The sequence below is a fragment of the Chrysemys picta genome, chromosome 2 (assembly GCF_011386835.1).
Source record: "Chrysemys picta bellii isolate R12L10 chromosome 2, ASM1138683v2, whole genome shotgun sequence".
Taxonomy (NCBI): domain Eukaryota; kingdom Metazoa; phylum Chordata; order Testudines; family Emydidae; genus Chrysemys; species Chrysemys picta.
Window position 1 is genome coordinate 280,959,539 of NC_088792.1, and position 12,442 is coordinate 280,971,980.

General features: G+C 41.8%; 1 protein-coding gene across 28 annotated transcripts in view; it reads right to left on the reverse strand.

The window, feature by feature from the left end:
* The window catches only part of PTK2 (protein tyrosine kinase 2), a 359,211-nt gene that overhangs the window by 45,926 nt on the left and 300,843 nt on the right, over positions 1-12,442 (reverse strand). For 27 of the 28 annotated variants that reach the window (XM_024102644.3, XM_065586258.1, XM_024102653.3 and 24 more), the window contains one exon: positions 10,702-10,906. In XM_024102644.3, coding sequence (XP_023958412.2) covers positions 10,702-10,906 — 205 coding nt within the window. Of the gene's footprint in view, positions 1-241; positions 658-10,701; positions 10,907-12,442 lie in introns of those variants that run through there. The other variant, XM_065586273.1, reaches the window with a different exon arrangement.

Sequence of the window (12,442 nt, forward strand, 5' to 3'; positions counted from 1 at the left end):
AAACTGCAGATATAATCTTTATGGAAGCATGAAAATCTTTCAGTTCTATTGACAAATTAAAAAAAGAAAATCTTAAATACTAGGACTTCTTATTACATTTCAGCGTAACTAGGAACACATTTAACAGACTAATTCAGCCAAACAGAAATGTGATGATATTTACTCAGACTCTTACTATTCAGGCCAAAAGCTACAATTTAATCAAAATACAAAACAGTAGTAAAACTAGCTTGCTACTTACCACTGTTCTGACTATCACAGACTATTTGAAGTTCAACATAATACTGCTGTCTCCACAGCAGCCTCCTCCCAGTTCTGCTATGTGGATTATTAATCTTGGATATTTGCCATTTTAAAAATACTTAGAATGCAGCTTTCAAATAGGAGTTAAAAATTTGCTAGAGCTGCATGCTACATAGATTCTTCAGGGTTCTGAGTAGGTCTGATTGTTTTCGTATCAACCTCTCCAGAATGACAAGCTAATCAATCTTGTAAAGGAGCAATTCCCGCGTGTTTACCACCATTCAGGAGTTTCTAATAACGAAGCTCATTCAAAGTTTTTAACCTCGTGGTTTAGTCCACTAAAAAACATTCAGAATTACACATGCAAGGGATGAGATCAGTTGCAGCAGTCCTTTCTAATCTGGGAACTTTCTTGCTCATTTCAAGAATAAATTCTGCTTGACTGGACACTAAAACTCTGCTGTTTCTCTTTCAGCCAAAAACAGAAAATAGCTAATCTAGTCTCACAGCAACAGAAATGGATTTAAAATATGCTGCTGCTATTTCAATCCATCACTGCTGAAGTAAAACACACAAATGTCAGAACAAAAATATACTATGGGAAATCAGATAAGTTAAAAAAGTGAATGCTTTGTGTGTAATATACTTGGAGAGGTTTGTAACAGAGTCTTTGATACAGTGGGCTGATTCTCTAGTACTAGCAAATGGAATGGAGACATATCAGACGTTTAGACTTGGTTGATGTCAAAAATTTGTGCCACAGGTTTAATGTTGTGGAACACCCAGCTCCTAACCCCCAAAAGGGAATCTAACATTCTCATCTTGTCTTCCTGTCTAGCTACGTGTCACATTCATCATCTTGTTATCTGAGTAACTAATATTTACTAAGGGTATGTCTATACTACCCGCCGGATTGGCAGGCAGCGATCGATCCAGCGGGGGTCAATTTATTGCATCTAGTCTAGACGCGATAAATCGATCCCCAAGTACTCTCCCGTCGACTCCTGTACTCCACCACCGCGAAAAGTGCAGGCAGAGTTGACGGGGGAGCGGCAGCAGTCGACTCAGCACAGTGAAGACACCGTGGTGAGTACATTGACTATTCACATAGGTGACCCAAACTCAGTCCAGTGAGATATTTCTAAGTCCTTACCATAAAGAGGCGTCAACCCCCTTACCAAAACATCCGGGACCATTCTAGCTAAAGACTGATCACATGAAAAAGAGCTCGCACTTGGATGCCTTAGACTCCCCACTAGAAAAAATGAATATAAAATGGAAATGCCACTGGGAAGTTTTCAACTGCTGAAAGCAAAGAGTATAAATAACTCACAAAAACGTCTTTGTTTTTACAATAGGAAGACCAACCCATAGATGGAGTCAATCAAGAGATATTTTTGACCTTCTCTCAGTACAGCTGCTTGAGTACTCTGAGCAGTTAGTTAGACGTCACAGAAGGTCAGGAAAAGTCATATCTAGGCATATTTTCCCAAACTACACATATTTTTAGCCACAGTAAGGACAGATGCAGATGCATTTCTATTCATATAATTTCCCTGCCATTTCTTAAGGCAGTGCCATCAAACTTAACATTTTTCTAGGAAAGTTTAGATGCTTGATTTACAGTTTCAGCTATTCAAAGGTTTACTTAACTTGAGAAATAAATTTAACTTTACTTACAAAGAGCCCGTTTCTGGAACATCTCATTAAAAAGAAAACATTTACCAATTGTTTCCACACAAGAGTTATCGGAGATCCTGCACGGTTTTCTTTTACTTAAGAAAAAAAAAGTAATTCTAGTACCTCAGATATCGCTGTGTGGAAACTCATGATAAATGCTGACATTTTAATGGCAACTTCTCTCTAAGAAATTTATCAGTGTAGTATCTAGATGACAAACTCAACAAATACAAGAAGCACTTCCTCGAATATATGTCACCATATTCTCTACCCTGCCCTCATTTTATTCCAGTTTCCCAAGGGGATCATTCTAATGAAGGTCTTTAAAGGAAAACACACTGTTTAGCAGGGTGGATAAAAATCAATGATTTTTTAAAAAATTAAAAAACTCAGATTTGTATTTAAATCTGATTTTTTAAATTTAAATTAAATACTTCAAAAACTAAACATTTCAAATTACATTTGAAATTATGACAACCTATGTCCTAAAGTTATTATAATCTATTAAAATGATTTAAATTACATAAAAATAATATTCAAAAAGTACATTTCCTGCCAAAGTTTTTAATAAAAGTCAAACCACTGACTTGCTAAGCACCTGGAACCAGCGTTTGTTGAAGTGCTAATCTAGTTTTTGACAGCAGTAGCCTGCTCTGCAGGTTCAGAAAGAATATTTTCTTCAGTTTATTTAATTAGTTTGAGAATCCTGGCCATGGTGACCAGAAACAATGAGTTAAATTAACTGATTACAGATAATACTTTGTTTAAGGAGTCAGTTTTAAATGCAAATCATGTTTTCATAAACATTTTTTTTTCTTATGCATCCTGCATTTAAGGTAGTTTTAAACCATTTAAAAAAATACTGCTATTCGCATTTTAATTGAATTCCAATTTCTATCAAAATAGAGCATGACAAATCTGGAGTAAATAAATAATCCTCTAGTAAATAAGAAATGCATCATTCACCAATTTCTGTCATCACAAAAAATGGAAAAATTAAGAATCTGAATAAATATATGGTAACGTATATAATTTCTTAAATAAATGTGTATAGATATACTGTATCCTCCTGATTGGCAAAAAGTATCAAATTAATGTAAAGGCAATATTTAGATGCAAATCAATGTTTTAATGGTTATCAACCAATGAGACGCAAACTTTTCCTCTCATTAGTAAAATAACAAAAAAGTATAAATGCAAAACAGGATTAAAATTTATGATTTAAAGAGGAGGTTACTTATCTATAACTGGAGGCTCTTTGAGATGTGTGGTCCCTATCTGTATTAAACAATGGCTTAAGCATGTGCACCATGTGCCTGGAGCCAGAGAATTTGACAGTAGTGTTTGTTGATCCATGCATTCACCCTGATTCACCTCATGCCGCCGACTGAAGGGATAAAGGGTGTGGTGGACCAACCTCTCCAGTTCCTTCTCTACCGTAAATCATATAAGATCTGAAGCACAGGGGGGCAAGTAGGGTCAGTAATGGAATATAGATAGGGACCACACATCTCAAAGCACCTTCAGTTACAGGTAAGCAACTTCCTCTTCTTTTTTGAGTGATGGCCCCTATTGTATTCCTACTGTGGATGATTGACCAGCAGTACCTAAGTAGGAAGAGAGCATAAGGATGTAGGAGGTAGGGCTGAACAGAGTACCGATGCCCCAAAGGAGGCATCAGCAGAAGAGTCTTGCACCAGGGTATAATGTCTTGCAAATGTGTGAAAGGAGCTTGATGTGGCTGCTTCACAGATGTCCAGGAGGGGTACTTCCTAAAGAGACGCCATAGTTGTTGCTTGTGCTCTCGTGGAATGAGCTCTTACCCAATGTGGTGGACGTGGGGGGAGGTTCGAAAGCTGACAGAGTAGAATACACCCAGAGAACCATTTGGAGATTCTCTGGGTGGAGATGGTATGCCCTGACTCTTTCTGCTATACTGACAAACAGTCTTGGGGATTTCCTGGTTGGTTTTGTTCTCTGTAGGTAGAAAACCAAGGCCTGCTGAACATCGAGGGAGTGGAGTCTTCATTCCTCTGTTGAAGTGTGCGGTTTTGGGAAGAACACAGGTAAGTAATGGATTGGTTAAGGTGAAATTCTGAAACTACTTTAGGGGTGAATTTTGTGAGTATTGAGAGAACAAGGTTCAGGTCCCACTAGGGAGCAGGCTTCTGTGTAGGTGGGAAGGTTCGATTAGGCCTTTCCAGAATCTACCAGTCAGTGGATGTGTGAAGACCGAGTAGCCCTGAGAAGGTGGATGGTATGCACTGATCAGCGCCAAGTGGACTCTCAAGGAGCTGATGGACAAACCTGATGTCTTCAAAGATAGGATATAGTCCAAGATGAGAGGAATATCTGTAGTCTCGGGAAGAATGCCTCTTTGTTGTGCCCAAGAAGAGAAGCACTTCCATTTAGCTAGGTAACATTTTCTAATAGAGTCCTCTCTACTATTGGAGACAGTCATAACATTGTCGGACATTGTAAGGACATGGTGAGAGTGGATGACTTGAAGAAAGGACTTGCATGCTTTCCGTACTGCTCACAACTCCATGATATTGATGTACATCCTGGCCTCTCAAGATGTCCAAACACCCTGGGCTGTGTGACTGTTCATGCGGGGTGCCCCACCTAATAGGGATGTATCCGTAATGATGGCCTGTCCAGAGAGAAATAGGAAGCCCATGTATCAACTGCAGATTGGAGGCCAGTCATCGCTATCAGTTTGCCCTTGTCTATCAGAGCTTTAAAATGTGCTCTGTCCTGTTGCGGAAGGCTGTCAGTAAACTCTGCAAACTTGGTATAGTTTAGGAAATAGTATTTAGACAGTAGCACCTAGTAACTGGCTATCCTGAAATGGAGGCTGGATGATGGAGAAGGCCTCTCTTCCCAGTAGATCCAAGTGTTTGCCATCTTTGTCAACAGGAGTAGACCAGGGATATTGCTGTCTAGCTCTTTCAGAAATGGCCTGGACCACCAGTGAAGTGAGAAAACAAAAAATTACATACCCTTGGCCCACACATAATAAAGCTTCTCTGCCCCTTTGGGGGTAGGAGCGCAGGTGGCAATTGTTCTAGCTGGCTCTAGTGTGGCTTCATTAACGGGGAGAGCTATTCTGTTGGATCCGGAAGTGTGCAGGATGTCTACAAGTTTGTGCTAGGATCTCAAGGGGAATCTGAAGCTCTCCAACAACTCCGCGGAGAAGGTTCTGGAATTACCTGAAGTCACTGGTAGAGCCCTGTGTGGATACCAAATTTATATCTGCGGCTGCGGATATAAATTTGGTATCCACGCAGGGCTGTAGTCATTGGGAGGTTGGGGGCGGGGATGTAGAAGTCACTGCTTCAGCTGGGGATGATGATGGCAATCTTGCTGGTTCCAGTGGAACTGCAGGATCCGGAGCAGATATGAGCGTGCTTTTTGCAGGGAAGCAAGGGGTGACACCCTGGCAGATCAGATTGACTCTGCAGTGGGTACTAGTCCCAAGGCCCCCAATATGGCTAGTAGGAGGTGTCAATGGGTGCCCACAGCATCTCTGAGTGAGATGATGCGGAGGTTGGTTTCAAACTTGTGTGGGTCTTTTCGGTGGAGGAGGAGATGTAGGGTAAGGGAAGAGTGGTTCATCAGATAGCTCAGAATCTCCTGATGAGAAGGCTGATTCCGGTTACAGCTGTGGTACTGTTGGTGGCATTGGAGGGGAGGTGTATTCTGTGTATGGGAGGGGAGATAAGCTCCTTCCAGTAGTCGATTCACTTGGAGGTGATATTATTTTCCTGGAAATGGAGGGGCTGGATGGAGGAGGGGACCTTTCAAAAACCGGGAAGTCATGTGGTGGGAGAATACCGACTGACCAGACACTGGAGGGTGGAAAGCCGAAATTGCTGCCAAGTGTATCTTGACCAAGGCGGGCGCCAGCCCTTGGGTCCTACGGGACAGTAGGCTGTGCATTGTGTGAAAAAATACTTCTTTTTGTTTGTTTTAAACCTGCTGCCTATTAATTTCATTTGGTGACCCCTAGTTCTTGTGTTACAAGAAGGAGTAAATAACATTTCCTTATTTACTTTCTCCATACCAGTCATGATTTTATAGACCTCTATCATATCCCCCCTTAGTCGTCTCTTTTCCAAGCTGAAAAGTCCCAGTCTTATTTCTCTCTCCTCATATGGCAGCCGTTCCATACCCCTAATCATTTTTGTTGCTCTTTTCTGTACCTTTTCCAATTCCAATATATCTTTTTTGAGATAGGGCAATCACATCTACATGCAGTATTCAAGATGTGGGCGTACCATGAATTTATATAAAGGCAATATGATATTTTCTGTCCTATTATCTATCTCTTTATTAATGATTCCCAATATTCTGTTCGCTTTTTTGACTGCCGTTGCACATTGAGTGGATGTTTTCAGAGAACTATCCACAATGACTTCAAGAGCTCTTTCTTGAGTAGTAACAGCTAAGTTAGACCCCATCATTGTATATGTATAGTTAGGATTATGTTTTCCAATGCGCATTACTTTGCATTTAACAACACTGAATTTCATCTGCCATTTTGTTGCCCAGTCACCCAGTTTTGAGAGATCCTTTTGTAGCTCTTTGCAATCTGCCTGGGACTTAACTATCTTGAGTAGTTTTGTATCATCTGCAAATTTTGCCACCTCACTGTTTACCCCTTTTTCCAGATCGTTTATGAATATGTTGAATAGGATTGGTCCCAGTACAGACTGCTGCGGGACACCACTATTTACCTCTCTCCATTCTGAAAACTGACCATTTATTCCTACCCTTTGTTTCCTATCTTTTAACCAGTTACCAATCCATGAGCGAACCTTCCCTCTTATCCCATAATTGCTTACTTTGCTGAAGAGCCTTTGGTGAGGGATCTTGTCAAAGGCTTTCTGAAAGACCAAGTACACTATATCCACTAGATCCCCTTTGTCCACATGCTTGTTGACCCCCTCAAAGAAACGTAGTAGGTTGGTGAGGCATGATTTCCTTTTACAAAAAACATGTTGACTCTTCCCCAACAAATTATGTTCATCTACGTGTCTGACAATTTTGTTCTTTACTATAGTTTCAACCAGTTTGTCAGGCATACCAGCCTGTAATTGTTGGGGTCACCTCTGGAGCTTTTTTAAAAAATTGGCTTCACATTAGCTATCCTCCAGTCATATGGTACAGAAACTGATTTAAATGATAAGTTACATATTACACTTAAAAAACAACAAGGAGTCTGGTGGCACCTTAAAGACTAACAGATTTATTTGGGCATAAGCTTTTATGCCCAAATAAATCTGTTAGTCTTTAAGGTGCCACCGGACTCCTTGTTGTTTTTGTGGATAGACTAAAACGGCTATCCACGGATACTTGATACTACAGTTAGTAGTTCTGCAATTTCACATTTGAGTTTCTTCAGAACTCGAGTGAATACCATCTGGTCCTGGTGACTTATTACTGTTTAGTTTAACAATTAGTTCCAAAACCTTCTCTAATGACACCTCAATCTGGGACAGTTCCTCAGATTTGTCACCTAAAAAGAATGGCTCAGGTTTGGGAATCTCCCTCACATCCTCAGCCGTGAAGACTGATGCAAAGAATTCATTTAGTTTCTCCGCAATGGCCTTATCGTCCTTGAGTGCTCCTTTAGCATCTCAATCGTCCAGTGGCTCCACGGGTTGCTCAGCAGGCTTCCTGCTTCTGCTGTACTTAAAAAATTTAAACCACCGGGGCCGAGTCACTGCAGAGAGGGGAAGACACTCTGGAGAGTGACCCAAGAGGACTCCAAGGGGGTCCCGAAGACAGACTCGTGGCACAAATGGGGGACAAGAAGCAGGGGTGGGAAGTGACCCAGGAAACAGGTGTAAGGGCGCCCACCCCAGCCACATATTGAGACCATTATTTTGAAGGGCCCTGGGTTGGAACCCAGTGGACCAAGGTGGATCCAGGTTCACTCACCCCCAGCCATTGACTTGCCACTGGGCGACATTGACACTGATTCCAACTGCTAGACAAAGCGGCCACTGATTCTCACTGTTGGGCGACATTGCCACTGACTCTGGCTGCTAGGCAAGCAGCCACTGATTCTTGCCACTGGGTGACACAGCCTGGAGTATTGCCACTAGGAGGTACGGCTGGTCTTGGACACAACTGCCCCCCCACAACAGGTGTATTAACCGGAGTGTTGTATGTAAGACACAGGAACTAACTGTTCCACCTACTGGTGCTGCCTCAGCTGGAGTACTGTGTCTAGTTCTGGAGGCCACAACTTACGATGTGCACAAATTGGAGAGAGTCCAAATAAGCAACGAAAATGATGAGGTCTAAAAAACCTGACCTATGAAGAAAGGTTAAAAAAGCTGGCCATGGTTATTCTTGAGAAAAGAATACTGAGGAGTGGGAGATAGGGATTTGACAACAGTGTTCAAATATGTTGGGGCAGTGACCCCCAAAGTTTTTTGTCTACGCCCCCCAGGGACCCATGGTTGGGAGTTGGGGCCAGGGTCAGGGATGGCACTGCAACTGGAGCCTCAGCCAGGATCTGGGCTGCGGTCAGGAGTGGGCCTATGGTCGGGGCCAAAAGCCTGGGGTTGCGGCGAGGAGCAGAGCTCCAGCCGGGAACCAGTGGCTGAAGCCAGAGCCGGATCTGCTGCTGGGATTGGGGCCGGAGTGGAGCTGGGGGCAGAGGTGGGCTGGGTGGCACCCCTCCTCACCCTCTGTGGAGGCTGGCCTGGGCCCTGCCACACCCCCCAAACATTCCTCTATGCCCCCTTAGGGGGGCACACCCTACAGTTTGGGAACCACTGTGTTAGGGCTGTTATAAAGAGGATGGTTATCAATTTTGTCCTTCTTTCAGTGGATATGGAGAACAAAGTAATGGTCTTAATCTGCAGCAAGGAAAATTTCAGTTAGATGTCAGGAAAAGCTAACTACAAGGATAGTTAAACACTGAAATAGGCCTCCAAGGGAGATTGTGGAATCTCCATCACTTGAAGCTTTTAAGAATTGGTTAGACAAACACCTGTCAGGGCTGGTCTATACTTGGTCCTGCCTCAGTGCATAGGGTTGGACTAGATGACCTCTCGAGGTTTCTTCCAGCTGTAGATTTCTATGCTTTTATGATTTGGGGGTTCGTTTAGCACTACTCAGGGGTCCTTGTTGCATAACTCTTGTCTAATGTGCAGCACAGGACTCAGTATCTCTTCTACAGAAAGGCAGCCTGGTCTAGAGGATCGAGCACAAGATGGTGAGTCAACAAGTCCCAGGTTTTCATCCTGACCACTGGCTAACTGTGTGCAGGTCTCTTCATCTTTCTGTCTCAGTCTCTCCATCTTTAAAAATGGAGGTAATATTTATCTGCTTACCTCCGAAGTGTGTTCTAAGAATTAATTAGTTCATGTCTATTCAGGGCTTTGAACATAAAGTGCTATAAAAAAAGCCAAGTATTATTATTACTACTATAAGAATCCTGCTGTCCACATGGCCTGGGCAGCAGCAAATAACATTTGTGGGGCCAAGTGGAACTAGAAAGAGAGAACCAGATATCACAAAAGGATATGAAGTGGGTAAAGCATCAGATAAGACATTGCCAGATAAGAAACTGAGTATACAAAAAGAGCTAATGCTCCCATCAGTGCTATTTCAGATGCAGGAGAAGAAAAATATTGTTCTTCACAAAGCGGTAGACTTTTGTCATCAAAATAAAGAGGAACACGGTGTCACTATAACATTGGCTCCAGAGTATAGAACTAACATGGCTCTCAGCTTCAAAAGCTAATCTGGAAGGTATCCAGAAGAGAGCAGCAACAGCACATACACAAAGAGCCAACAAGGAACTTGTTTTTGCAAGTTCATGGGAATGAGTTTTGAAACATGATCTTCTCTAATTGTCCGAAATCATGTCACTGTAAGGAACTCAGCAACCGCAATGATTAAAGGGCAGGCATTGTCTTTGTGGAGAACAAAGAAGCTCTAGGGACCCTTGTGAAGCTGAAGAGCGACTCCTCAGTCAATTGCTGATCTGCCAGCAGCCAAAGGTCATCAATTCTGGAGCTGCAAGAGAGATCTCTTCCCCTACTGGCTGCTTCATGTTGCCTTAAAATTAGGCATATAATTATATATTTTTTCCAAATTCCTAAATAACAGATGCCTATTTTCAGAGGTTTTGAGCACCAGCAGGTCCCATTGACTTCAACAGGATGAACTGTGGGTCTTCTGTGCCTCTGATAATCAGGCCACTTTTATTTAGGAGCCTACCTATGTATTGAGGGTGGACGCCTTCAAGTACCTTGGGGTTTAGGAGCACAAATCCCAGTGACTTTCAGGGAACGTGTGCTCCAAAATTCCTTAGGTAGTTTTGAAAATTTCCTCCCTAGATGCCAAACTCAAGGCACTCAAGTTTGAAAACTGTGACAAGGGTAATTAAAAGAAAAGTGAAATTTCTGTACTGTCTTAAGAGAGATGGACTATATGATCTAGCAAGTTCTTTCCACCTCTAACTCTGAGGATCCCTAACATACCTACCTATGCCTATAAACACATTCTTAATACAGCCTTTGGGGGGCCAGGTTTGTATCTCAATTACACTGGATTTAGTGTTAAGTATAATTCCTCTGATTTAAGTGGAGACAGTCTAGATTTACCACACTGTAACAGCAACTCGGTCCTTTAAAGGCCCTAGCCTAGCACACTAGGCATTGTACTTTCCTTGGAAAGAAAACGATTGTATGAAAGACACAATCAAATCACATTTCTAATCAAAGAAATAATAATTACAAAAAAACACCCTACCTGAGCTGTGCCTTAAGTTCAGTAAACCTGGGTCGTCTGCTGGGGTCATATGCCCAGCACTTGGTCATAAGGCTGTAGAGAGTAGGAGGGCAGTTTGGAGGCATTGGTAACCGTTCACCATTCTCAATTCGACCAATCACATCATTGTTCTTCACTCCTTGGAAGGGCTTTACTCCATGCATTAAAATTTCCCACATACACACACCTGGAAACAAAAAGCAAGAAACTTCTTAAAGTGAGCAAATAACCAAAATCTGTGTTCTTGAACAACAAACTCCACGTTAAAGCTTAAGACAATGGAGTTGCTACTGAAGTGCAGCACTAGTGGGCAAAATTAACAGTCCTTTCTCCAGAATAGCCATGGTTAGTAATTACCATGTATTAGCAGTTTAACAAAGTTTCCAATGCACTTTGTCTAGTACACACAACCACCAAACACAACCCACTATTGGCTGAGAAATAGAGCTGGCTAATCTATCTTTTTTATGTAGAACCTATCACCACATTACCTACGTGCTGACCACAGAAAAGAATACTGAGCTATGTTAACTCTCTCTCTAAGTAGGTAGCTTCTATAAAATTACATGTGTTACTAATCAGGGCTACGTATGAGGAAGAATGACTTGCATCTAGCTCATCGCAAGCAGACAACAAGGCTTCAGATTTAACTACTTTTTATCTCTTAAGTCAGACTGGTTGCTCATATTCAAATCTACATTTTTTTCATAATGCTTGTCCCAGTGTCTGCTTTACACTGGCTTGTTTTGACTTGTATGTGGTATTTTTATACTTTGACAATGTTTTATTATCGGCATTTGTTCAACTTTTTTCTGTCGAAACTATGTACCAAAACGTAGTTTCTGTTGAAACTATGTTAAATGTGTAATGAGAAAGAGATAGCCTGTGGGCCTATGAGCAGCTGGGGTATTCCACCTGCATTGCTTTTCTATGCCAGATGGAAAAGATATTTTATTTTGCAATTAGGGATTCCGTTTTTCAACAAAACAGTCATTAAGCTTGATAAATCACATACAAGTTTGCTTTATATTACTTAGAACTCTTTTGTTTTAAACAGAACAAGCTGATTTTTTTCTCCTGTAACTTTTTGCTATTCATACCCTGCTTGCCTTTTCTCTGCCTGTCACGGCTTGTCTGGTCTGTGAAGCTGAGTATTCAAGTCTGGAAGATCAGACTGGTGCAAAAACAGGAATGGTTCGCATAGTGAAGGGGACAGGATCATGGAAGATGGGAGGCATTCCTATAATTCCTCTTTTCACTCAACCTCTTGTCTTTTCTAAGATGACAGGAGACAAAGTGATGAGGGGAGCTATATGCACCAAAAGGGGTTGGAACCACAGTCAGAGTGAGTGGAGAGTGGGAGGGAGAGAAAGCCAGAACAAGATTTGGATCTCAGCCCAATCTTGTGAGGTGAATGGACTTAATTCAATTTGAGGCTTTTTTTCAACATTCAAAATCACTTTAAATATCCTGCTAATTCCTCTTTCATAACCAATGTTAAAGGGTTGAAACAGCGTAAGACAACAGAGGAAAAATACCCATAGCAAGGGTGAACTGAACACTGGGAAAGGAAGGAGACAAAATCAAGGACATTCACTGAGGGAGCCCATAGCACAGGAACAAGTTGTGAAAATAAGAAAGCAGTAAGTGCAAATAACAGCTGGATAAAGGAACGCCAGCACAATTATAATAGATGACAAAAAAGAAACAAAGTAAGATAAAG